The sequence below is a fragment of the Astatotilapia calliptera genome, chromosome 16, assembly GCF_900246225.1.
Source record: "Astatotilapia calliptera chromosome 16, fAstCal1.2, whole genome shotgun sequence".
In the NCBI taxonomy this organism is placed as follows: Eukaryota; Metazoa; Chordata; class Actinopteri; order Cichliformes; family Cichlidae; genus Astatotilapia; species Astatotilapia calliptera.
Window position 1 is genome coordinate 9,717,451 of NC_039317.1, and position 27,585 is coordinate 9,745,035.

The 27,585-nt window shown below is 40.7% G+C and overlaps 1 protein-coding gene across 1 annotated transcript; it reads right to left on the minus strand.

Moving 5' to 3' along the window:
* Window positions 1-1,494: 1,494 nt before the first annotated feature.
* Window positions 1,495-26,054, minus strand: ubxn4 (UBX domain protein 4). The gene is made up of 13 exons (XM_026144664.1): window positions 25,838-26,054; window positions 24,760-24,862; window positions 23,745-23,773; window positions 21,230-21,348; window positions 20,234-20,381; window positions 19,818-19,896; window positions 18,987-19,041; window positions 14,907-15,071; window positions 12,343-12,470; window positions 6,377-6,479; window positions 4,652-4,783; window positions 3,019-3,236; window positions 1,495-2,222 (listed from the first exon to the last, which is right to left on the minus strand). The coding sequence occupies exons 1-13, from the start codon at window positions 25,920-25,922 to the stop codon at window positions 2,084-2,086; spliced, it is 1,503 nt and encodes a 500-aa protein (XP_026000449.1). The 5' UTR covers window positions 25,923-26,054; the 3' UTR covers window positions 1,495-2,083.
* Window positions 26,055-27,585: the final 1,531 nt, after the last annotated feature.

Here is a 27,585-nt window from a genome sequence, read left to right on the forward strand (position 1 = left end):
TATTTATATGCCCTCCGCGGACCATCTCTGCACTGCGTGGGTGATTAGTGGCTCCCTGCACAGTAAGGGCTGCACACAGGGACAAGACGCACTCGGTTACGATCGGATCTTCCCTGGGCAGGGGGAGGTGATGAACTGTATGCCACTTTTTCATTGGCATACATTAAGTACAATGTTTTATTGCCTACGGTGGGGCAGGTCACATACTGGGTGAAGGTGGGCAGTGTGGAGTCCAGCGAGACATGATTAAAGTCCCCTAATATTAGAGACAGTGTACAAGACAGTGTACATCACTGTCACAACGACATTTGTTTTCATTCAAAGGCTTTATGGTTTTTCCTATAATACCTGGTGGACCAGTCTCTAGTCAAAATGCCCAGGCTGATTTTTTGTCCCAGTCCAGCCCTGGGTCTGGGCATTCCTTGCTGCACTGTACATCATACACTACGTTGTTAAGTTTGTGTTTAGGAGTTTTGTCTTTGGGATGAACCAGTTTTTGTCTGAGTTTGTGGATGGGTCTGAAGTAAGCTGGGATGTCGTGCTTGGAGAAAACTCCTGAGTTTCTCTGATAAACCTGCTACATAGGGGATGACAATTTTGTTCCAATTGTTCTTCTTATCCTTAGTTGGTGTCTGATCTTCTTTTCTGTGCATCTTTGCTGACTTGATAAAAGCCCAGTTAAGATAACCACGTTTTAAGAGCTTTCTTTACAGGTGTGCGTTACCTCTTTTCCCCTTCAGGCTTAGAGGGAATATTTTTGCCTGGTGTTGTAGGGTCCGGATTACTCCACGTTTGTGTTCCAGAGGGTGGTGGGAGTAAAAGAGGAGGTACTAGTCCGTATGTGTGGGCTTCTAGTAAACTTTAATGTTGAGGTTTCCATTCCCTTCAATGTGCACGGCACAGTCCAGGATTGGCAAACAGTTATTCTTTATGTCTTCCCTGGTGAACTTTGTTTTTATCCACAGCTTTTATCCACTTTGTTTTTATCCACATGTTTGCAGTGAAGGATACTTCTTGAGTTTTGATTTTGACCCAGGTGTCGTCCGCATATCTGTAGCAGTGGCTGGGCCAATTTGTTTCCCCTCTCTGATATGTTTTTATATACATATTAAGCTGACTTTTTAACTCTCTCATGCCCTTCTTCATATTTTAATGTGAATGGAAGAGTGCAACTTGAAAATGACTGAATTTTAAACAAAGAGGGGCACAAGAAGTCAGCTTCAAAGACTGCAGCTCCTGCAAAGTTAAGTTTGCAAGGGTCCCAAAATTTATCCACTTAAATTGGGTAAATTGCCGACAAATGCTAAACTACGTACAGGCAAATATTCATTCTGTGGTCTCTGGTCACCAGGTCGCTTCCAGTTTTAAAAGCAACCACAGTACAGTGAGTCTGTTGAACCAGTTTGTCTGAATTCAGATGACATCACTAAAGCAGTCAGACACAGTTTAAGTGATTTTATTTAAAAAAAAAAAAAACCCAAAACAAAACAAAACCAAGCTGCTTTGATTTTTAATGTTGAATTAGAAGAACTACAACAGTCACCCACTGCCAACTAATCCCAACAGTCCTGTGAAGGTGTGCTGCGTCTCACTTGGTAGAACTCTGACTGCAGCAGCAGACATACCAGTGCGCGCTTTTCAAAACGCAGTGACTCCAAAACATAAAGCTGGACTCAGATTACAAGACCTGTAGGTCAACTCTTTTCTGTCATTTTCTCCACAAAGTCAGTTTGGTTTAACCGCCTCATGTACTTAACAGTAATCACATAGGAGCTGTAACTGAAAGAGGTGGTGCTGGTGTAGTCTTTTATGGTCGCAGGGGTTTCAACCTGCTAAAATCGGAGCCTAATTAAGTGTCAGAATCATGTCAAAATTAACACAAAGCACTGAGATTAAGCCCAAAGGAGGCTCTGTGGATTATTATAACCGAGCTACCCATGGTGCAGAGCATAGGGCTGGAACACAGTAAGAGAAAACGAAAAAGAGATCAGGTCTACGTGCAGCAGAAATCTGGAACTGGTCAGACTGAACTAATTCACAGCAACAGAGTGAGAGGAAGGAGAAGCTGCTGTTACTGAATGTACTACATCTGCTGGGTGGAGTTTCCATTCCAAGTGTTGTTGTCATCCTCACTGTCCTCCTGAGTCCTGAGCCTACAGACTTTACCATCTTTCTTGAATTCCTTGGGACGGTTCTCCAACGTGTGTTTGGAGAGATTTCCCCTGAAATGGAAAATAACAGGACAGTAAGCCAGTTACCACATTCAGAACATAAACTCTCCAAATCAAGAAAAAGAAACAATACATCTGATGTCTAAAAATGTCATTATATTAAGGCCATCACACGTTGTGAAAAAACAACAACATTTAGAATTTTCCCGATCCAAACTTGAAAATGAAGAAAGAAAAAGGAAGTCGACATCAAGCGATAATGAGTTGGTCTTGATGTTTTTAGACAAGAAAAGAAAAAACTGAGATTCTGGGTCATCCGATTCCCAACAGGAGGCTTCAGCAGGAACATCATGGAAGCTTTTGTATATATTTCAGTGCACATCTGAGGAGGCAGAGAAGTAATTTCACGAAGCTGAGTGACCCAGAGCAGCATGTAACTGTGTGTCTGACTTAAAACTATTTGTATATTCAGTAGCAGCGCATGTTTTGTGCTACCTGCACACTTGTTGTCAAATACAGTGGTCTGATTGGTCAGATCAGAAATACTGTGGAAAAAAGCTTGGGTCAAAAAAAGAAATGCTGCAAATATGTCTAATGACACTAAGCGCTGGATATGAAAGACTGCGTTAAGAACAATTAAGTACAAAAAATATTTTTAAAAATAGGAAATATCTGCACAAATGTTACACACAGGTGTAAAGGCCTTTAATGTGAATTTCTGCAAGAAAAAAATACAGAAAATCAGGGATTCAATGTTAGCCCTAAGAAGAACCTCATTAAAGTCGCATTATATGCGCATTAATGATGTGTGCTTCTACATGTGTGGAGACTGCAAAATGGCCCTCACCTCTTTGCCTTGTTTGAGGCTGATGAGCTGTTGTAAGAGCTGGACTGTTGAGCGGGACCCCTGGGCTGGACAGATGCTGCAGAGGGGGGTGGTGTTGCAAACACAAAGGAACTGAGAAATCTCCATACAGCCAGCAGAGGGTAGAGGAGTGTACCCAGAACTGCCCAAATGCCACCACCAGAGGACTGGACCACTGTGTTTGCAGGCCTGCCTGATTGCTGAGAAGAAGAGTTCATACACTGTCACAGGAGGTGCATTTAAAAAGGATTCACCTTTTCAAACATGCACACGTGTGTGTGTGTGTGTGTGTGTGTGTGTGTGTGTGTGTGTGTCCACACTTTTCTATGTTAAACTGAGTTTGTGCATAAGTCAAAGAAAATTTCAGAGAATTTCATGGCTCCCTCTACATGTTAATCTGCGTTTCTCTTCACCAGCATGTCTTTATCCTGTCTTTCTTCTCTCATCCCAACCGTCACAGCAGATGGCCCCGCCCCTCCCTGAGCCTGGTTCTGCTGGAGGTTATTTTCTGTTAGAAGCGAGTTTTTCCTTCCCACTGATGCCAAAGTGCTTGCTCATAGGGGGTCATGATTGTTTGCTTTTTCTCTGTGCGTATTATTTAGGGTCTACCTTGCAACATAAAGTGCCTTGAGGCGAGAGTGGTTCAGGGTCAGCTTACCTGCCCAGATCCACTCACTGTACTGTATAGTATAATAGAATACTTAACATAAAAATACCACCACAGCAAACCCTGAAAAAACGGGACTTTGATATCTTTTTGATTCTGTCTATTTGGTCTCTTATCTTATTGGATGGTGTTGTATGTGTATATACGTTATGTTCACATATGTGTGCTTGTGTGTGAATGTGTACAGTTTTGTATATGTATGTGCATATTTGCATGTACATTATACTGTATGCTATATACTCTTACATGTCTTACAATTATTTTTTTAAAATGTTTTCTTTCTATTTTAATTATTTTATTATATTATCCCTCTGTTCAGCACTTTGGCCGACACTTGATGTCTTTTAAATGTGCTATATAAATAAAGATGACTTGACTTGAAAGTAATTTCTTAAGCCTGGAGAACTACTGTTCAAGACCACTTTAAAAATACTGCCAATGGTCCCATTGTTCTCAAGTTATGACATTTACAAGACTTGCAGAAAATTTGAGCTCTAACCTTGGCCTGAGATTTAAACTTATCTGAGATTTTTCACCTATAGTATCAATTCGAAACTACTAAATCACTTTGTTCTTAGTTATCACATTCACAAACTTGGACGTCCAAGTTTGTGTCCGTCCAGGATGACAATACAAGCCTTTTATGGCTGAGGGGTAAAAAGTTACAAGGTAATACAGTACATTCCTTCAGAAAAGCAATGACAAGTGACTTAAGACATTTGAGTATCGTAAATGTTTGCCAACCATAAAAGAAATCTGCAGTTTTTAATTTAGTCAAGGTTTGTAGAAAGAAACTTTTTTTTTTAGGTTTAGCAGGGATTTCCACGTTCTGCTAAACCCGCTGAGGTGAAACTTCAATTGTTGCCAAGGAAACCTGTTAAGGCCAAGGCTGAATATGAAACTCTCTGAGTAACTTAGTAACTAACTACTAAAAAGTAGACTACTCACTGGCAAAAGAACAACAGAAGCACTTGGAGCCAGGTCCAGTTCTAGCAGAGTCTTGTTTAGGTCTTCACTGGTGAACTCGCGCCGAGGGAACATGGTTGCGAGGGAAAAGTTTCCATAGCGGTTGCCAACTTCCTGAGGACACCAGGACAAACATTTTACAGTGACTTAGCATGAAGTGATACAGTGCTGGGTGACATGCTTTAACATACTCTGAATAATGAAGAGCTTTGTTTAACACACAGGCTACAAAAATCAGCAAGCAGAAAATCATCCTGATGCTTGAATTAGCAAAAATGCAGCGCAACCACACATACATTACACACTACAGCTGAAAGCGATACATTTAGTACCACAGTGTACATTCACCAGAAGGCCTGCCTCTGTCTCTAGTTGTTAACACTGTGCAAACACTATCCCTGGTGCCCCGAATTTTTATTTTGGATGATTATAATCATGTATGTCTTAAAAAACACCCAAAAACATTAACCTTTATCAGCATGTCTTTCTTAAATCCCTCAGATTCCCACCTCTGGGATTGACACATCATAACTGTGTACATCTGCCTAGCTATAAAACTGTTGTCAGGAGGGAAAAAGTCCAAATCATGTACATTAAGAACTGGAATGAGGAAGCAGTGCTCTGCCTGTGGGGCTGTTTCCAATGCACTGAATGGGATGTCTTCAAGCAATCTGGGCAGTTTTGTCCACAATTTAAAGAATGAGGCATCAGAGCTGCAGACAGCTACCAAAGAGCTGAAAGGAGAAATCCTAAAGGCTAAACAAGCCGACAAGCCTTTCATCGATCCGCAGAAATTTGAGGAGGAGAAATCCAGCTGGCTGTGAACAAAGACTTTTTTTTTCCTCTTCGAAAATAAAATGTCTGCAATAACCTGGACTTGGCTTGGTATTGCAAAAGAAAAGAAAAAAACACTGTAGGAATCCAGGATGCAAAGACCAGTGCTCAGGATATTTTAGAGGGTATTAATTCACACAGAATTTGTCAATGCTCTAAACTGCTTTTATAACAGTTGTGAGAAATTTCTTCACATTCAGGTAAAACGTGCCGTGGACCAGACAATATAAGTGGACAGCTCCTTAAACAGTGTGCGAAGGAGCCGAGTCCAGTGTTTCACAACATCTTTAATCAGTCCTTAAAATGACAACATCTCCTTAGTGTCTGGGAGGATGCTGTAATTGTCCCACAGTCATCCAGGCAAGAGACTTTATGTTGGATCCTCTACGGTTTGCTTACAAGCCCCACAGAGGAGTGGAAGATGCTACATATCTTAACTTCCTCCTTAAACACTTGGAAAGAGAGAGGTGTCCTGCCAGACCTATTGATTTGTCTTCTGCTTTTAGTAGTTCAACCGCATGTTTTAAGTCTCAGGAGCTGACCCAATTACAGATGCAGCACACCAGAGAAATCCAGTCATGGTGCATTATAAAGCCACTTTGACTGAACCTCTGTCTCTCCCCGTCTGTGGCTCATTATCCCTTGGTTATGTTCTGTTATGGCCTTTGTAACATTTAAACTGTGTTTGAGTTTCTTTACTTTATTTCATTAATATATCTTACAGCCTTTAAAAGCCTGTGTGTGGTCTCCCAGTTGTCATATCCTTTGAGCCGATTGTGACAAAGATAACCTGATCCTAATATTTATATATTAGGATATCTGGACTGCTCAACAAGAGCAGAGAGGATGTGAAATTCAAGAATCAAGACAGACCTGAGCAGCGAAGTTTCGAGCCTCCTGCAGTCTACTCTGTGAGGGGAACTGGTTGGTGAAGGAGGAGCCGTCTGGGAGGCGGAACTGGATCCTTGCTATGGTACTGAAGAAGAGCGAGGAGAGGATAAAATTTGAGCAGCATATGCATATACACATGCACATCAGACTGTTCACAGAACTGCTAGAAGCTACAGTCAAGCAAAGGTTAGTCCTGCTGAATGGGAAACCACTTTTTAGGGCCACAGCCTGGGAACTTTGTATTGTACACGTATGAATTAGTCATGTTTTCGATATGCATTATATTGACTTTTAACAATTCAAGTTAGCAAATTGCTATAATAGTAGTTTATCTATTGAAATAATGCAAGCTGTGGAAACTCCACGTGGTTACCTAAAGTAAACTCAACTTGATACATTTTCATACTAATTTATAGTTGCACTAAAAACAAAAACACATAATTTCTCCACTTTCACATTAGTTTTTTGGATTCAGTCTTAACATTTTTTTTAAATCTTCTGTAATTGCCTCGTGTCTCATTCACTTTTGTTGTGTAATACGTGCAACATCCATCCATTGGTGACATCACTTATAGAAGGCTTTCAGCGGTGGCGGTGGTGTGACGAGGCGAGACCTTCACATTTACACAAACTGAAATGCGTGAGTTGTTATCTAACTACTCCTCACATTTTCAGACACATAAAGTACACTCTCCCTCCCTCACAGTGATTAAAAAGCAGCAATTATTCCTAACACAATCAGGTAATGTTTACAGTTTCAAATTCACATCATTTAGTCCCAACAGGATACAAATGTCATGAGCACCAAACTCTGTTTTACATGAAGAGGGTGATCATCCTCGCTTTCATTGTGGCCAAACTTAGCCAAGTCAAAGATTTCCAAACCAAGTCATCTAAAGAATCAGTGGATATTTTAGATTTTGTTTCACTGCACACTACTGCATGACATTTGTGCTGTTTCACGGTGCATTTTACAGGAGAAAGCGGCATCAACAGAAAAGAATTAGATAAAATATTAAAAGAATGACAACTCAAGTGGGAAACACCACTGGGTTTCAGCCATCACACTTATTAGTGGAAAATTTCCTTTTCAACTAATTTCCTACAGAAGGCTATAAGAAAAGAGCTTTCATCATTATTTTAACATTTATGTGTCAGCTATTCTGCAGCTTTAATTTTTCTCAAAACATACTTGTATCAGACACAAGCCCATTTAGATTAGCAACTTTTCGGCTTGTAACAGTGGACTTTTTTTTGTTAAACACCAAATCACAGTTTATACTCCTAAAATACAAAAGTAGGAGAAGCAGAGTACGTGTGGATATATAATGATGATATTAACATATTTAATCCCTATTGAATTTTTTCTCTTTTATTTTGTTGGTGAAACTACAGTTTCTACTGACAGCTCATAACGTGCTTTTGTCATGACTTATATTTAAGGTATCACTTAATTTTAATATATACATACATTACATACATTTGATGTATTTGGTAATTAGATTTATTTACAATATAAAAACAAGTGTGTTCAGTATAAGAACTAGACACGTAGAATGATTTGCCCATGTCGTCTCTGTGTGCTGCTGGGCTCTGAATCGGAGGGCAGCTCCTGAAATCACAAAGAGAAAACAATGATCACAAATAGTTAACTGTTCAGTTTGTCCCTCAAAGCTGAAATAAAGTCCATCCCTGTCCTGAAACAGGTCCTGATTTTCTCAGCTCTTAGATTTTTACTAATGCAGACTATTTTACCTATTTTGAGCAAAGATCAGGCCAGTCAAGCATTGTCAACATTAAAAAAAAAACAAAAAAAAACAGAGCAAAACATACAGAGGTATTAACACAATTATATTAATCTGCTGCCCTAGAAGTTGACAACATGCACTACCAGTCAGAAGTTTGGACATACTTTCTCATTTATCCATTTTTCTTTATTTTCGTGACTATTTACATTGTAGATTCTCACTGAAGACATTAAAACTATGAATGGACACAGTAGTAAACAAAAAAAGTAAGAAATACCTCAAAACGTTTTATATTTTAGACTCTTCAAACAGCCACCCTCTGCTTTGCACACTCTTGGCATTCTCTCAATGAGCTTTATGAAGTAGTTACCTGAAATGGTTTTCCAACAGTCTTGAAGGAGTTCCCAGAGATTTTTAATTTCAAACCCCTCCTCTACATTAACCCATTCACTCAGCAAAGCAGTGGGCAGCTACCAGTCCAGCGCCAGGGGGAGCAATGTGTAGAGACAAAACCTTGCACAAGGATGCCTCAGGGTAGCCTTGTATTCAGTGCATTAGAACCCACGACCTTCCAATCATGGGGCGACCACTCTACCTACAGAGCTATCCCTGCTCGATGCTAAGCACTTGTTGGCCTTCTTGCCTACACTGTGCAGTCCGCCTCATCAAAAAACCATCTCGATTGGGTTTACGTCACTGTGGAGGCCAGGCTGTATGGCACAGCACTCCATCACTCTTCTTTTTTGTCAAATAGCCCTTACACAGCTTGGTCACAAAAGGTTGATTCTGTTCTTCGGGACGTAGTGTTTTCAGGGGGAGAAACGTTTGGTCACTCATCCAAGTCACTTCTTCAGTCTCAGCTCAGGCCAGTGGACACTCTTTCAACGATGAGGAAGTACACATCCTGGACAGGAGAGAATACTGGTTTGTGCGGGGAGTCAAGGAGCCATTTACGTGAAAAGGGAAATACCCTCTCTGAATCAATTAGGGGGCCTAAGGGTACATCTTTAACCATCTTACAATGCTGTGATTGCAGCCATTCCCCAACTCTCTGTGAATGGTACTCATGGCCATTGATCAGTGGTCTGTGATCAGTAGTTGTTAATCAATGGTCATGACAATTTGCATATTTATGATGAAGGAACTGACCTCACAGCCCGTTGTTCATTAAGTGGTGCTAGTTTCAGTCATTGTGGTAATGTTCTGTTTATAAAGTTGGAAACCTGCAGTCATCTGAGACTGAAGAAGTCACTTGGATGAGTGACGAAACGTTTCTCCCACTGAAAACGTCCAGATGAACAGAATCAACTTTTGGAAAGTAAAGGGTGGTTACTTTCAGGAATCTAAAATATCAGACTTTTTTTTTAAAATCAATTTCTTCTTTAATACATAATTCCATATATCTTGCTTCATATATTTGATGTGTTCAGTATGTATCTACATTTTTGTAATAAAAATATTAAAATGTGGTGCTGAAAAATTTCTCAAAATTTTGTCCTTTTAAAAGACTGATTAAGCACTGTACCGATTAACTTTTTTTGAGCAGAGTAAAGACCCTTTCACACCGGATGTGTGAAATTCATGTGAATATTTCAAGGGTAAAAATATTTTGGGATCCGAATAAACGGATCCGACAATCAGATCACTGCATTTGGCAACAATTGCACTCATGGCTCAAATTGCGCAATTGTACTGAATATGCAATGATATAAAAATAATAAAATAAATACAGTTTTACCTCAGACACACAGCTGAACAATACTCCAGCTCACTTGGCTCTCTGAAATGATTTCTCTACCTCCTCATATGTGGTTCGAACTCTGCTAAGAAGAGTTCAAAGTGCCTCACTAACATCCTAAATCATGCAGCCTACACAATGGCACCCTGACTGCCATTAGGTAACAGAATTAAATTCTTAGACCCATCGTCAGACCCCTGCACTGCTACAGTGGGTCCTGGGTTCCTCCTGGTGCCTCGTGTGGTGAGAGTATACAGGCAGTTCCTGAAGAATTAAGGAATTGATGCCATTGAGTGGCCACCAAGCTCGCTTGATTTAAATCTAATTGAAGAGCTCTGGGAAATGATGCTTTGCTGACACTGCCAGGTTGCACCTGACTGTCCAGGAGCTCAGTGATGCCCTGTCCAGGAGCTCAGTGATGCCCTGGTCCAGAATTAGGAGGAGATCCCCAGGACACAATCTCTTATACTCTGATCTAATACAATGACAAATTACTGAACTTGGTTACACGGTAATGCTTGCTGTGCTTCCACAGAACACAGCTTTCCACAGAAATGATCTCAGACCAGCAAAAGTCTCTGATCAGTTTACTGTCAAAGGCCAAAAATGTATCCACAATGTGTAAACCATGAGAAAATAGCTGCTGGCTTCTCAGCTTGCCTATCTCAAGTTATTATAAATGGGAGACAGAAACACCTGTAAAACGGAGACAGCATCAATCTCCTATAAGTGCGAAACAAGCGCAGCTTGTGGTGAAAATAGCCTCACTGCGGTAAGTAATGTAAATGATCAATGCAAACGGATGAGGAGCTTTATGATAGTGCTCTATGAAATGAAAGGAGAGGTCAATTTGCTTTGTTAAAGTTTAATTTTGTATATAGTTTTAGATGTGATAAGGCCTTGATGTAACGCCAGTAGTCACAGATTGAGTTTACCAGGCTCTAACTAGTTTTAATGTGAATTACAAACTGAGCTGTAACAGCTCAGCCACACATAGACAGCTTTAGTTAAACCCTGTTTATTTTATGGTTATCAGCTGTGTTTTCAGTATTTAATCCATATTTCAATTAATATCACCAACAGTGTGTGAATTCAGCCCAAAATACTGTGGGAAAGTGTTCAGATTTCTCAGTAATTTATCTTTGGTTAATGCTGTGTTTTCCCTGTCATTAGTAGCAAATTCATAATTACATTTAATAGCAAGTTCCGCTTGCTATCACTTACAATAAACGCACAGTAATGGTTACTGACTGGGGCAAGCTTAATAACTTCTCAGTTTCTCATGTCAACAGTTTCAACACCTGCTGCAGATCTTCACATCCTTCAGTCGACTACAGTATGACCAGCAAAGCTAATAGCTAAACAACAGCACTGACATTTAATTAACATTTAAGCACAACAGAGTGATTTCCTTAGTTGGGGTAAGGAACTTCATTTTTGTGCATGCATTATCTACCCTGGCTTTCCTCTGATAGCTGACTGTGCGCTAGCTAGCTGAGACTCATTACTGAACAGATAACAAATTACACATTAAACTTACCAAAATCGATGATGATGCCGCCTCGGGTCCCTTTTGTCATAAGTCCAGTTTGAAACAAACAGGAAATCAAATGTAAATGTGGGGTGGCTGTCGCTCAGGAAGATGAGCAGGTCATCCACCAATCAGAAGGCTGGTACTCCAGTCTGCATGCCTAATCCCAAGTTGCTCTCTGATGCATCCATTAGAGTATAAACCACTATGAATGTGTGTGACTGTTAGAGAACACTTACACAGAAAAGTATAGAAAAAAAGTGCTTATTTGAATGGGTGAACAAGGCGATTTGAGTGCTCAGGTAGAGCAGAAAAAGTGCTATATAAGAAGTCAATTTACCATATAATGCTGGATCTCCTCTCAGTGCCCTTACTTAACCTGCAATTCTCAAACTGGCAGTGGATCTTTTGGGTTCTGTGTGGGTTTTGTGGATGCTCATTCAGATTGTGATTAGAGCTCAAGGCCAATATTGGCTATTTGAAAATATATTGGTATGAGAAAATTAAAGTAAAAAAAGGACTGGATAAACACCCTTCAACCATATTATACTGTATAGTTTGTCAACCAGAGGGCACTTTGCAACTTCCATGTTGGTTTTGAACGCCACAATCGCAAAAAGCAGCTGATCCAACCACAGTCAGTCAAGTAACTTGTGACAATAAAAGAAACGTATTTTTAAATACCATTGTCATCTTATTAAGGACTCATATGTAACTACACAACAAATGTTGAGGAGATATTTAGGTTTTATTAGTTTGAAAGGAAAAATATTGGCTCACATATCAAATTTTAACTGACCAAATATCTACATCAGTCTTAAAAATCAGTCGGACTCTAAATGTGAAGAGATTGTTCGCTTCACCTATCAGTTGACTCAATAATGCATGTGATTGCTGTACATTACTTCTTAAATTTAAATGGTCCACTCACCTCCTCTCCCTAACTAATGCCTCCTTCCTGGCCTCCTCTTCTGCCTGCCTGGCCTGCAGCAGCGCCAGCTTAGCAGCCTTTTCGTCCTCTCGTGTTTTGGTGTAGCGCGCTGCTCTGTCAGCTCGGTCCTGCAAAACACAAAGACAGGAAGCAGATACAGCCAGAGTTGGGCACAACACATTCCAAAGTAATGCAATACTGTAGTAACAATTACTTTTTGCAATAAATAAAAAACAGGATAAAATAAAAATGCTATTTTCTCTCCAAACTGGGAAATCACTCTGTTACAGCCACCAATTAAATAAAACCAATAGTACAAAAATACAGGCAGTCACCAGTCCTACCCCTCAGCCCCTAGTACACACACCTATGGTATTAATTTCAAAATCCTATGTAACCTTGTTCTCAAGTTATCAAATTCACAAGATCTTTGGAAAACTTACTCTGACGTTGAGGTCAAAATTCAAACTCGTCCAAGATTTTTAGTAGATGTACCTATTGTATTCATTTGAAGTTCCTAGATCGCATCATTCTCAACTTACTGCATCTAAAAAACTTGGGTGTCTACATTGCTCACTCAGGGTGACAACAACACCCCACCAGGTTTTTACAGCTGAGGGGTAGAAAGTGAAGAACGCAAAACAGAATGTCTGTGAATGTCCTCAGTGATCCAGGTCATCGTAGTCTAAGAAGCTTGGAAAGAAAAGCGTCTGGAATTTCTTTAAGTTTCCTTGAAGACGATTCACCTCACATTCGAGAAGCTTCTTTGGTTCTAAGAGCAACTGGTGGAGAGTCCCAGATTTTAAGCCCTATGGGAGCGTCCCAAGAGGGTCATGGACCTGGCGGTCCATCTGCATCTAAAGGACAAAGGTCACTCTTTCGAGGATGCCAGTGTTCACATTTTGGACAGAGAAGATGGAAAGAGGAGTGAAAGAAGCCATCTATGTCCACTGTGAACGACCATCTTTGAACAGAGGGCGGGGCTTACGACACCAACTGTCTGCCATCTATAATCCAGTTTTTAGATCCTTTCCCAGACGCCTTTACACCCAGGATGTGAGTGGGGCAAATTTCAAATATCAGATTATAAGATGTTTACAACAACTGAAATAAAATTTACTGTCAAAACCTTTGGTCTTTCACAGTAAACTCTACAACTGTCCTTAGCATGGGAATTCAAACAGACGTTAGAAAATCTGTTAAGATGTCTGTAATCCAGTAATCTAACACATGACTACACTTAATCACCTCTACCAGGTTATGTTTTTGGTTGCATCTACGCTTGTGTCATTCTGTCTGTAAACAAGACAGCTGAAAAAGTTTTGAATGAATTTGAAAAAAATTCTGTAGGGGTGAACAATGGGGTCATGTAAACGATCCATTAAAATGTGCCTTACATCCACCGAAGTCTTCACGCTCAACTTACTGATACATTTTTTTCAGCAGTGACACAAACTGTTATAACTGAAGAGACTAGGATTCCTACAAGTGTGCTTTGTGTGTAGTCAACATGTTGAAAATACTGTATAAAAACTTTAAATATGTCACATTTGAGCTCTGATGCCTTTCTTTCAAGTTTCACCCAAAACAAAATGAAAACACATCCATCCATTTTCTTTCCTGTCACAGAGCTGACACAGCAGGGGTGTTTCAGGACTTTCTGTGTTAGCCCTTCCACAGACTTCCAGCCTGTACAAGTGTGTACTGACCTCTCGCTCCATTACAGCTGGGACCACAATGGGATAAACAGATATATACTGCAAGTAGTGTAGAAATGTTTAGCTGATTTAGAGTTTAGAAATGTGTAAACATAGAATCTAGAATTATTGTAGAGACACTGACACTGCCCTCAATGTAATAAAGGCCTGACTGTGTCATGAACTTAGGAGTATAGTATAGGAGACCCTCCCCAGTTGAACTGTGAAAGTAAAACAGAGAGGAGTTAATGCTGAGTGGAAATTCCCCAGAGAATGTTTGGGTGGGGGTCTCAACATTTGTAACTGGATAACTGTGGTCTGGAAGGGAGATGGGTTTTATGACCTCTAGGGAGTCACCTACACCCACAGTGTTTTAACTGTCACGCACACACATCCACACGCACACTCACTCACAAGCACTCACATAGACATGCGGGAACGCGCACATGTAGGCATTCATGTGCTTGTGCACATAGACACACAGACAGCCCACCGTGGGGGTTTTATGATAGGGTCGCCCCTACAAAACTGTGTTTCACAGACAAAGGGGGGAAGATTTTGCAGGGGGGCACCGGCCTGGCAAGGCTTCCCTTCTAGAAGATGCATGCTTAAATGAAGATGAATAAAGATGAATAAAGGTTTTGTGAAATAACTACTGAGTTCCGGTGCAGTCTCTGGATGCCTCGACGAATAAAAGAACCGGGGTAAAACTGATTTAGCAACAGTAGCTCAACACATGCTAAATAGAGCATAAGTTAACTTAACAACTATCTAAAGGTCTGATGATGTAAAACACAAAGGACAGATTTCTCTGAGGGGGACATGATTGTTTTTGGTATTCCTTCCAAACAGAGCAGATAAGGTTACCATAGCAATTTGCTGTTTGACCCGTTCCCTGGCAGCCTTCTCCTCTGCCTTCTCTCTATTCCTTTCCTCTAAGAGTCGCTTGGTTTTCTCCTCTTCTTGTTTCCTCTTGAAGTCCTGCATGTCTTTCCCCACTTTCCGTCTCTCCATTTCCTTTCTGATTTCATTCTGAATCAGAGACAAAACACAGGTAGGTTAAGCGTGGAGTGGCTCATATTCTAAAAAGACATCATCCAACACACTACTAACAGGTCAGAGCTGTAACAACATGTTTAAGAGGAACACTACAAAACAAATTAGTCACCAAATGAAAACAAAGCACTACTGACAATACCCATGATATGAAAAGTGCCGCTGTCTATAAAAACAAGGATTAAACACAGTTTAAAGCTGTTCTGCACCAATGGGGGTTGATCGAGCTTTGAAAGCTTGTGTTACTAATTCCTACAGGTGTTCAAACTTTTCCGGGTCACTTACAGCCCCCTCTGTCTGCAGTGTTTGAACACACTGTGGTACCAAACGCTCGTGAGCATCAGTTAGAACATGTAAAATGTCAGGTTTGAGTTTGATATTTTGGTCTCATCCATCTCATAGGCACTTATTTACATTGGAAGACGAGTAAATTTCCTTTTTCAGGTTGCACAAAAAGTGTTCTACTGATGGACATTGCAGGGCTGTACTTTATTGTAATAGCACATATTGTTTGTCAGTATTTACTTGGTTAATTTTTCAGGCAGTTTCATTTTTGATTTATATTCGTGTATCTTAAAGTAACATAAAAGTGCTTTGTTTTGATGTTGCTGAGAGCATTTTTTGGGTTAGTATTTTAAAATCAAAGTACTTAATAAGAAAGACCTCAATGTTACCTTGTTCACATATTTTTTCATGTTATTCAAAAGAGTTGATATTTGATGAAAGTAGTTGTGTTTGTGTTGCTACTGTTACGGCCCTATCGGGGCCTCCTCCTGAAGTTGCCTGTGTGGTCCTACCAGCTCTCCTGCCTTAGGTGCCACCTTTTTCTTTTGTACAGCTGCCTTCCATCAGCAAGTAAAAGTATTTCAGCCAAGAGAAAGGTGAGCTCCGGTGCCAGAGTGCCATGTGAGTGGTTGCAGCTGGTTGTTTGGTCCTGCTTGGTGGCTTGGCTTAGTTACTAACCCTTTTCTGACTTACTTTTCAGTTTACTGACCGACGCTTCAGTTTTGTTTTGTTTCTTTAAATGGTGATAGCGGCTTGTCAGTCTCTGTTAGTTGAGTTATTAATAGAACCTTTAATAAAACTCTTTAATTTAACCATTTTGCTTCTCTGTCTCCTTTTTTTGTTACTTTCTCTCATCGCCTGGACCCTTTTAGGGGAACGTAACACTACAGTGACTGCCTTTTTTTATTTATTTGAAATGACTTTGATAAAGATGTTAATTTCTCCATTTCTTTTGAACTTAAAGAGCAAGTGTTTTTGTTTCCTCTAGTGAAATGTAGCCCTTTATTTTGGTTGAGATGTTAAGCATTTAACAGTTTGGACTGTTTACTGTTAGTTCCTACAATTAAATTCAGTCTTAAAATATCACAAATATAGTCTGGTTTTTAGTATCACAATATATCGTATCGTCTCCCCTGTACTGTGATATATATCACATCGCCAGATTCTTGCCCCTAGTAATAAGTAATCCATTTCCTGTATTGGAGTCGGGGGGTGGGCAGGTCACTCTTTCACTGTTTGTCAGTGACAGAAAAAGCTGTTCAGGTTGTTGGTGATCTGTTGGTGGACTGGGTGGCATTAGGCTTGTAATTGGTTAACTTCTCGAGCCCTTTCCAGACAGAAGGAGAGTCATAAGCTGACGGCCACTGTATTTTCTTCTGTCTGTTTAGCCTCTCATACTGCCTTGCTAAACCTTTACTTTGATGACTTGAAACAGTCGCTGTCTCAACTCTGAAACACTTCCTCTTTTCTTGCTTTGGCCTCCTTAGCTGGGAACCAGGACTTATCATTATAACTCACCCTGGTGCATGATGGTATACAGCTGTAGGCATTGTTTACTATGACGTAACAAAATGTTGTCTTCTCTGGTCAGACATTTAATAACTTGTCTGTATTTGGGGAGTTCCTGTCTGAGGTTTGCTTTGTTAAAATCACCAAGAACAATACCTGAGGATTCTGGGTTTGTTCACTCCACACACTGGGCCTCCTGTACGCTGGCCTTTGGAAGAATAATCACGCTGAGCAAAATAATTGAAGTATACTCAAAACGGGGAAAAAGGTTTGCAGTGGATGAAACAAGTTTCTAGGTAAGGATAGCGATGTTATTAAATAACAGTCACATGGTTAAACCAACCACTGCCTATATAAACACAGATTCCTCCAGCTTTTGTCTTGCTGCAGATCTCCGTGTGCCAATCTGCTCTGAAGAAGTGGAATCCTGCCAGCTGCATCGCAGAGCCCAATATTGATCCGCACAGCTACATTTCCACAAAACAGCCGATGAAGAGGGGTCTCTGTTTTTCCCTCTCAATCGCTGGAGTTCATCTGTTTTATTGTGAGGACCAGAGATGGGCAGTAACACGTTACTGTAATCCGATTACTTTTTTCAAGTAACGAGTAAAGTAAGGGATTACTATTGCAAAAACGGTAATAAGATTACCGTTACTTTCCCGTAGGAACGCTGCGTTACTGCGCTACTAAAACCGTGATTTTTTGGCGAGACTGTCTCATGACAGTGACGTAAGTGAGTGCGAGGTTCGTGACAACAGCTGTGTGCAGATCAACAATGGATCATATATCGAGTGCGGGAGAGAGTATGAGCGTGCAGCGTTTAAAGTGTGGAAGTACTGATCTTACTTTGAGTTTGATTACATAAAACGTGGCAAAAACATTAGCGTCCATTGCGCGTGGGAAGAAAACTTCTTTTTACAGCGAAAAAAACCCTAAACTTCCAAGCAAGCACCGAGTGCGCTACGACGTAATGGGAAATTCACAGAGAAACTCGCGGATTCTTCCACTGCCCGCTGCGGCACACCTGCACCAGGGTAAACCTCCGCCTTCCCTACTCCTGCTTTACAGGTGAAAATAGAGCAAAAGGACCGCTAGTCTTTGATTTTATTTATTTTCTGCTGTGTTTTACTTGCATCTAGTGAGTGTAAACACACAAAAAAAATATTTTATTTTATGTGCTGGAATGTGCAGAAAATAGGTTTAAATATTAAACAAATTTCTTCCAGTCAGAGAATGTTGCATGTAATTAAATTTTTGCTTGATGCATAAAGTTAAAAGATTAAAACTAATAAAACAAGTTTTAAAAAGGGACTTTTCCATTTGATTACATTTTGTATGATGGATTATGTAGAAAAAGTAGAATTGGGCTGAAAGATCTATCACTTTATCACCTATTCAGGTTGTAAATCGTGTTTTAAAAAAGTAACTAAGTAATTAATTACTTTTGAAAATAAGTAATCAGTAAAGTAATGGGATTACTTTTTGGGGGAAGTAATCAGTAATTAGTTACTGATTACTTTTTTCAAGTAACTTGACCAACACTGGTGAGGACACACTGGAGAGGAAAGAGACACACGAGCACACTGTCTGGCTTTCCTCTCCTACGGTGTCTCACGTTGTGAATAAGAACGGTCCAAATGTTGGCAGTTGAGGTGATGAATGATAGAAATAAGTCTTAATGGGTTGCAGCCCTTATGTTCATCAGCTTATCTCTGGTGTAAGAAGTTCTGGTTGAATGCAAAGCAGAGTTTACGAATAAACAGAGCGCATCAAAACACCACGCCACCTTCACAGAAGAGCCCACTTTGCCCTCATGTGACCTCAGCTCAAAGGTAATTAACTCATATCTGTTGAAACAACACATTGCTGTTGTAGATGCCCCAGTGGATCACATGGTGAAAATCCTTCAAGTGTGGTCTGACTGTTCCCTTAGCGTAAACAAAGATAAATGGGCTATGCTATGGCCAGGCATCGGATTTGTTATGTTTCTCTGATATTACACTTTTCACTTTATGTAAGCATCATTGCAAAAAACCAGGGCCTACAAACACTGTGCTCTTTCTGGTTAAACAGTTTTCAGTGTTCAAAATGTCTTACCTCTTCTTCTCCTTTCTTTCTTTGCTCTCGTCTCTCCTCCAGCTTCTTGGTCAATCTGACAAAGTAAGAAAATGATCCAATCAAACATCGAGCTGGTATTTTATCTTTGCAGTCTCATGTCAATCGTAACCCAGTCCCGAAATGCCAAAATTAATTATGATTAAACTTGGCAGTCTGAGTCTTTGTTGTTCTTTGCTGGTTACGTGTAATGTTTTAATCGAGCTATGGCACAGAAGGTTTGGTTGACATCCATCACGCCACACCTTAATACGCTGCCAATATTTCTCCAGGGTTCTAAGCTTGTGTCTTAGAACCCTGGAGAATACTGGCAGCCACCAGTGCTACCCCTGGGCCTCCCAATAGACCCATCTATGATGAAAATGTGAACATTTACAGAAAAGTCGACCTGACTTTGAGGTTAAGGTCACTGGAAGGCAAACTCATCAGAGATTTTTAGTAGCTCCACCTTTGCTATCAATTTAATAAAAAATAAAAAAATAAAATAAAATAAAAAAAAAATCACATGTTGCCTTGTTCTCGAGTTATCGTATTTTCAAACTGTCCACGTTGCCCACCCGCCCAGTAGGGTTTTGGCAATATCAGCCTTCTATAGCTGAGGGGTCAAAAAAGCAGCGTCTCAGACGTTAAGCTTACAAACACAAAGATCAAAGCACAGCTTCACAAAGCTACTCTCACATTTTTATTAATACTGCAGTGAAACATTAGACTTGATTGTTATTCTGCTGTAAAAGTTGCCATTTTTTGCAATTTAACACAAAGAACATCCTCTGTTTAGATCACACTCAGCCTGACATGCATTTGTGTACCCACCGTTCCACCTTAGCATCCAAGTTTTCTTCACCCTGAGTCGGATGATCTAAAGATGCATTCTCTGGACTTGAGGGAGACACTATGTAGAACAGGGACGCAGAAGAGAAGCACAGAGTTAAGACCTTGTCAGCATGAACACAGTCTGAGCATAATCTTTTCCCTACATCCACACAACCTCGTTAAATTCCTGATCCATCAAAAAATGGAAATGGATCAAAATCTCCACAGCTAGTGGTCTGAACAAGTGACCGTTTCAGATCTTCAGTTAACAACGATTGTTTGCTGTATAGCTTCATTAACAGCAGGTATTGCTATCTGAACAGCGATCACACATGATCCCCAAATCTAGGGTGGACTTTTTTTTCTGACATGTTTTTTTTTTGTTTTTTTTAAGTATGTGGCGCAGGTTCAATCACCTCCTGCTGCTTCTGCTACAGGCTCTGTGGTTTCTGTAGATGATAGAGGCACTGCTGAAGCTGAGGCAGGTTCTGTGGCTGAGCTGGTCGCTACAGGATCATCTGCCTCTGATGACACTGTCCCACTTCCACTCTCCTGAGTGTGCATCTACCAGAAAGCAGGGAGAAAAATCATAACACAAAAAAATAATTTGAATTAAATATCTCGTGTTAACCAAGAAACATTACATGTATTTGGTTATTACCAATACTGATAATTTAGAGCAGCTGTGGCATTCTTCAGGAAATTCATGTCCCAGCTTACATAGTAACTGGTATCCTTACAGCACAACCTTCCAAGTCATTGTGCTATCTGTCAACGCTACGTGTAGTTACATTTCTCAGGAGGTACACACCAGGTTATGTACAAGGCTGCTGCGTTTGGTGGGGCTCTCCTTGTGGTGTAAATTACGACGTAGATCTGACACAGAAGTATAATTCATGTGTAACATTGGGTGGTGGTCTAATACATTTGATGAGCACTGTATATTATGAAACTCACTACTGGAAGGGCTATAAAATCATACGTGCTCAACCTCACAACATATGGAACTTTAACGTCATGAGCAGATAAAAGAACCTCAATTCCATTGCAAAAGCAGCAACTTTTAACTAACATCAATATAATGTTGCACTGATACAGTGTGCAGCATGACTGTGCAAACAAAAATGACCTGTCACCTCATTACAAAGGCCAGAGTGTGAGTCTTTAAAGGGTCTCTAGCACAATCTCTCTACCAACGGGATACCAAGTACTGACAAAGTATGGTTGATTTCTGCTGCCATCTTCATTTAAAAGAATTTGTCATGTGCACACAGACACACACAAACATCACATTGCTGAGCTGCAAAATAGAATCACGACTCCAGGAACAGTTATTTCAAAAAAATAATTAACAGTAGGGTTGCCCGTAGCTGTAAAAGTAACTGTACATAATTCACACATTGCATCAGTACCTGATCAACTCTGTTGATTCTCTTTATCAGTTCTTCAGCAGACACACTTCCAGCGATGACCTCCAAAGGAATCCCGTTCTCTCCAATGAAGAAGCTCGATGGTACGCACACCACTGGATCTTAAGGGTGGTTTTGTTAAGGCCCAAGTTTCAAGCAACTCACATGAGTGATGTGAACTGACTGAGTCTTTAAATAGCACACATCATTTACATTAAAAGGGTTTCTAGTGGATTCTAGTCCACAGGCATACAGAGCAGAAAGGGTTGCCAATAAACACAATACACCAAAACAACACCAAACATTTGAGTACGCCTGCTGACCTACGAGACTTTGTGAGGGTAGCATGAATGTGCACAATCTTTACTGCATTTCCTTCTAAAAATGACAATACGATAACTGACATTAAGAACTGCAAAAAAAATGTGCTCATTCATTCAAGCCCGACGTTACTTATTCCAGTCATTAGTTACAAGCAGATGGATCTTGGTAGCAGGTTCTCATCATTACTCTCATTATTTTCTTTGAAGGCTTTAAACCTTACCATCTCAGTTCATATCACACACGTCATTAACACTTCAATTGTCTGACTGATTCTTGAGTGTATCTGAGGAGGAGTTATAATCACGGCTTCAGTCTTGTTGGAGTTTAAAATGAGGGAATTATCGGTGAGCCGGTCACTAATGCGGGATTAACAGTCAACTAGGGTGGACAGCCAATCCAGCTGGTGAGGCTTAAAAGACACTTACAATTAGGGCTGGGCCATATCATACCGTTCACGGTAATACCGGTGTAATTTTGGGCAACGATAGGAAAATGAAATATCGCGATAAAATATGGGTAAAACGCGCATGCGCAGTGCCTATATTTACATACGCACATGGCGGCGACGCAGAATGAGAAGAGCGAAAGCAGATCGTTAAATGAAACGGATGAACCAGAACTGGTTTGTAAAAATGCTGCAGCTTCAGTGGTGTGGAAGTGGTTTAGCTTTCGTCCCTCAGATACACAACAAAGCACTATTTTTGGTAGCGCATGCTAGCGGGCCGTCGTTATTACCGTGTTGCTTGGAAAATACGGCACACTTAAAATCAATCCTTTGATTTTTCTGAAAGTCGACAGTGCCTCTTATAATCCCGTGTGCCTTATGTATGAACTCTGGTTGTGTTTACTGACCTCGAAACGAGTTTATGTACACGGCACTCGAAAATCTCTCAAATGTTTCAGTACGACTTTGCTAAGCTACGAACCCGCACCGCTTGATGGATTGTCGGAGCATTACAGCTATCGTAGGCAGGAGCCTCGCGGAGTGATACGTAATGTGCTTCAACATCTTGTGTGTGTATAAGCTCTTTTTAAGTTTTGTGGATATTATACATGGTTATGCTGAGGATATGTCGGCCAGTTTCCACTGGAAATGCCTTTTGGTTAAACTGTCAGCAAGTAATTTGCCTTTGCACTGTTACATTTTTATATAACTTTAATGCACTTAAAAAACAGCTGCTTGTTTAAGTGAAAATACATTAATGGGGTTTTTTGCACTAATAAAGTTGTGGAGTTGTAAAGTATTTTGTCTAGTGTCAATTATATCGTCAGTTATATCGTCAGTTATATCGTTATCGCAAATTTTCAAATGTATATCGTGATAAATATTTTTGATCATATCGCCCTGCTCTACTTACAATCGAATGTCATTGGCTTAAAAATGGTAAAAAACAAAACACCAGAGAAAGATTGAATGATACCGGCTAAAGCAAGCATGTAAAAGGAGAATAACAACAGACCCAGGATGGAACCCTGAGAGACACCGCAGGTCAAACAAGCAGTGTAGGAGGAGAAGCTGCCCTAAAGGAGAACGTCCTTCCAGATAAACAGGGGGGAAATCAGTCAAGTGCTGAGACAGAAACACCAGCCAAAGCCTTCAGCCTATTAGGTAAAATTAAAGCAATTACTTTATATATTTGTAAGAAGCAACCTGATCATAATGGCAAGGCAATGTTCATTAAAAGAGTTTACTAGGTGCCCAACATTATCATCAGCAGAGGCTGAGAAATTAAAAAGAGACGAGAACTTAGAAATAATAGTATAAATATAACAATGCTAAGAGTTAAAAGTTAAGAAAAATATCTAAACAGAGGCAACATGTACTGTGACCTCAGTTTCAAGCTAAGAAATATGGGCTAACATCAGCATCTGTTGTCTCAATTTACAGTACTTTGCAAGCATCTCAAGCCTGCCTTCATTTCCTTGGATTTTGCTTCTATGAAGGCAGACTTCTGTGTAAAGTTTTTAAGTTGTCTTGAGCAACAATTCTAAAAACTCCTTTGTTGAACTGTGAGGATAAGCCACAGCAGCCTGGAGAAAAGCCACACAAGCAAAACGTGCTCACAGAAAGCTCTAAAATCAGATCAAGTCAGAACTTTCTTACTGTGAGGCTCCGGCAAGACACCCAGTTCCCAAAGACAAGTCAGTAATAAGTTTAGTTAATAAGTTCAAACCTCGCACAACAGAAGGATACAAATCTGGGAGAACTGTGCACACGTGTCACTGTGGGGAAAGAAGAAAAAATTGAAACATTTCATGGTTTAACTCCATGTACATTAACATCTGTTTAGAGGTATTACATCAAATGCTTGTTAGACTGACAGAGTGATCGAGATCTACATCAAAAGGCAAAAACCCACAATGATCAATACTTTTCTAAATTCTTCATTCGACATTTAGTGGTGACTCACACAAAATTCCACAGCACATACAATTTTTGGTGACTGTTAAGCTACGAACAGGTAACAGAAGACTTTATAACACATCTTTTTAAAAACAATAAGTTTATGCATAAGTTTAATAAGGTCTGGTTTTCTGTTCTTCTACTTTCTCACACTGTCAAGCTCAATACTTGCATCATTACTCTAGTCCAATCATCTTCCTGTCCACCTTCTTTGAGCCAATTAGCCTCTGGTTTAAAAAGACTCTCGTCCATGCAACCAACCTCCTCCCCATCTCCACCTCAGACACCTCAGTCATAGCTCCATCCAAGCCTCAGTCTTCATCTTCATCGCCACCAGAGTCTAGACTCCAGGGCGTCCTGTCTCAAATCCCATCACTGCTGTGATTCATCCTGCTATGATGGATCATCGGGGTCTAATCGCCAAATACAATAACTTTTTTATGTCAATAAATCATGCTGTGACATGCGATGTCAATCAATATTCATAATCGCCGTACCTATGACAATGTTTATGCAGAGTTTCATTCAGATTGGCCGACACGGTGAGTAGGAGACAGGGTACACACAGACTTAGGTCATGTTCAACTGATTCAATATTGAGAAGCTGAAACAAAATGATGTGTAACAGATCATATCTACAAACATCCATGAAGCACCCTGTCATATGATTTTAAAGTCGCCACAGCAAGTTTTGCTAGTACACCTCAATCTATTGTTGATTTTATGTACAGTTAATTCCACACAGGTAACTTTAAATCCTGGTTCATCATTTAGCAGTTTACTTTCAACTAAAATGACTCTTTACCTCTTGGCCTCCACTTTGATGGCCACGCAACATTTCTGGGCTGCCTCTGAGACCCTGTCATCCTCCCAGCTGGACATCAGCTGTGCTGACTGTTCATCTTCTCCTAAGGACAGAGTGACAGAAAACTGATGAGACATGTGGTCAAAACTATGGGTCCAGCTTCACAGATGGAACTGCAGAAGAGTGCAAGTCTCATCTTTTCCAACTCTTACAGTAACGTCCCTCTGCGTATTCTGGGATCCACTTTTCTCTCTTCTGTTCTCAGTGTTTCTGTGATGCACTGATGTATTACAGAAACACAACTGTGCCAGGACGGAGACACAAAACCTTTTTTTACCCCACAGAAAACAGAAGCTGCTTTTCACTTTGTGTCAGCTTTGTGCTTGACAACATCTGTTCAGATCAAAAGTCACATTAAAATCAATAAACTGTTGTATACTACTAACACAGGCTGTTTATACCTGGTCCAGTGTGATGCTGAGACTTATTGTAGAGAGCTGTTTAAAGGAGACCATGCCATGGGTCTAGTTCTTTATAATTCGTTATTTATTATACATATGATCGTAGGCCTTTCCATAAATGTGTTTCTTTTTACATTTCGCTTTCTGATTAATTACAAAACACAGAGATATATGCGGCATATCGTGAACCATGCTGACTATGTGGAGCTCCTTTTGCTCCAGAGCGCCCTGTCATACTGTGATGTAACGACGAAGGCGCCGCGGCTGGCCACACGAGTGTACTCGGCTACTGTTCTGGAAGTGGACGGACGGTCCGTCATTTATGAAATCCTCGGACTGGCCTGCGGAATGCAAACAACTAACGCTAGCGTTACGTCAGCCCGGTTCAGCTGTGAGGACAGCAGGTGCTGTTGCACAGGACGTTACACCGACACACCGTGTACACCATAGATACGTTACTAGACTTCTGTATTCTTGCTGTCGATGGGTATTCATCAAATACATATGACGACTTCTTTCATACCACACTGACTATGCTAATTAGCTAATGGCTACAATGGCTTCCAACGCTAACTGGCTAGCACCATGTAGAGTTTTCGCATGTTTTCCACTGTTACCTGTGATGACAACGACAAAGACCAAACTCCGTTGTTTAGCCGATTTAATGGCATCGGGAATTGAACCCTGAAACCAAAGCATCATTGCAAGCTGAGTTCTGTGTTTCTGCTTTGGAGACACGGATGAGCAGCTAGGCTTACCAAACCTAAAGCCCAGTCAGCCTGTCACTTTCTACTTCCGCTCACAGCGCACATCAGCTGGCTGCAGCGTCAGCTTCTCTTCTTCTCTCCAGTTTAACGACAATCAGCATCCTAAGTGTTGCATTACTGCCTCCTTCAGGTTCACTAGTTAATTACAATCGGTTCAACTCTATGCTAATTAATTATTCTCGAAAAGAGTCTCCTTCTGTTCTTCCCTGGCCCTAAACTTTACAGATCTCTAATCACCTCTCCTCTTGTTCATTGCATCCATGTGTCAAATCAACACAGTTACATTCTAAAGAATTATGGGGAGTAATGAAGCGCCCATGACTGTAGAAAAGAGTGTTTATTTAATAAGAAATGGGATAATGGGCAGATCCACTGCGGAGTCCAGGCCCACCCACTGCCATAGTGACGGGCAAACTTAGCACGGCTTCGTGAGTAACATGATTAAAAGAGACATAAATACTAACAGCATTTTATGTAGGGATCATCCATAAACTATGACACATCTTTTTTGGTACTGTTCTTCTCAGTGGCGGTCCTAGCCTGTTTGGCGCCCTGGGCGAACACTCCCTCCCTGTATCTTTTGCTCGTTTCTCTTCCTCTTCTTTTCTCTTTTTTCTAAACTGAGGACCTGATGGCTTTGAACTTTTCTTGTCCATCTTCCATTGGTTTTAATTTTGCACTCCAGTATGAACACCCATCCCTCAACCCAACATGATCTAACACACCTACATCTTAGTTCACAGATTCACTTTGTCTAGGGTGCATTTCTGAGATTTGAGATTTTCTCCCTGTGAGGCTTGGATTTACAACATTATAAATGAAATGCGCTCTATTTGGAAGCCCCCCTCCCCTTTCGACGGCTTGTGTGTGAGACTTTAAATCATCAAACTGTAAATTTTAAATTGTTATTGATCCCTTTATCCCTAGTCCTAAAGTGTATTTTTATTTTCTTACTCTTCTTATATATATTGTTTGTTTACTTGCACTGCTGTAACTGGAGCCTCGTCGTCTCGTCTCTCTATATACTGGACTGTAGCGGAGATGACAATAAAGTTTACTTTGACTTCAGCAGCAAGCAGGTGCACCGAGGGCTCTCGCGCTCACTTTTCATGTATAGAATTTCGAAAAAACACCGGTGCAAATTATAAGTCTGTATTATAATGTCTGGTGTTTTCGTGTTTGTTGTTTTGTTTTTATTTTGTTTTATTTTGCGAGTTGGTTATTAGATGCTGCTCCAGCCGGTCAGAGAATCCCCCGCCGCCCCGCCCTCTCCTCTCTGCGCCGCAAGCAGCAGGCGCAGCTCGCAAACGAAGGGCGCCCTATACTCCCAGGAAATGGGCGATAGAAAACCGATCGGTGCCTATGCCATTCCCAATATGCGCTGGCTGACGTCAGGGCAGCACGAGTACGAGCATTTTTTTAAAAAAATTTTTTGCCGATGCCCGTGATGCCGCCCCCCACCACGATGCCGCCCTGGGCAACCGCCAGTGTTGCAAAACAAAGAAACCGAAGCACTCAGTCCAAACACAAGGGCTAAAGAGTCCGAGACCCTGTTTCAGGAAGGCGACCATGATCTTGGCAGAAAAGGAGTTCATGGC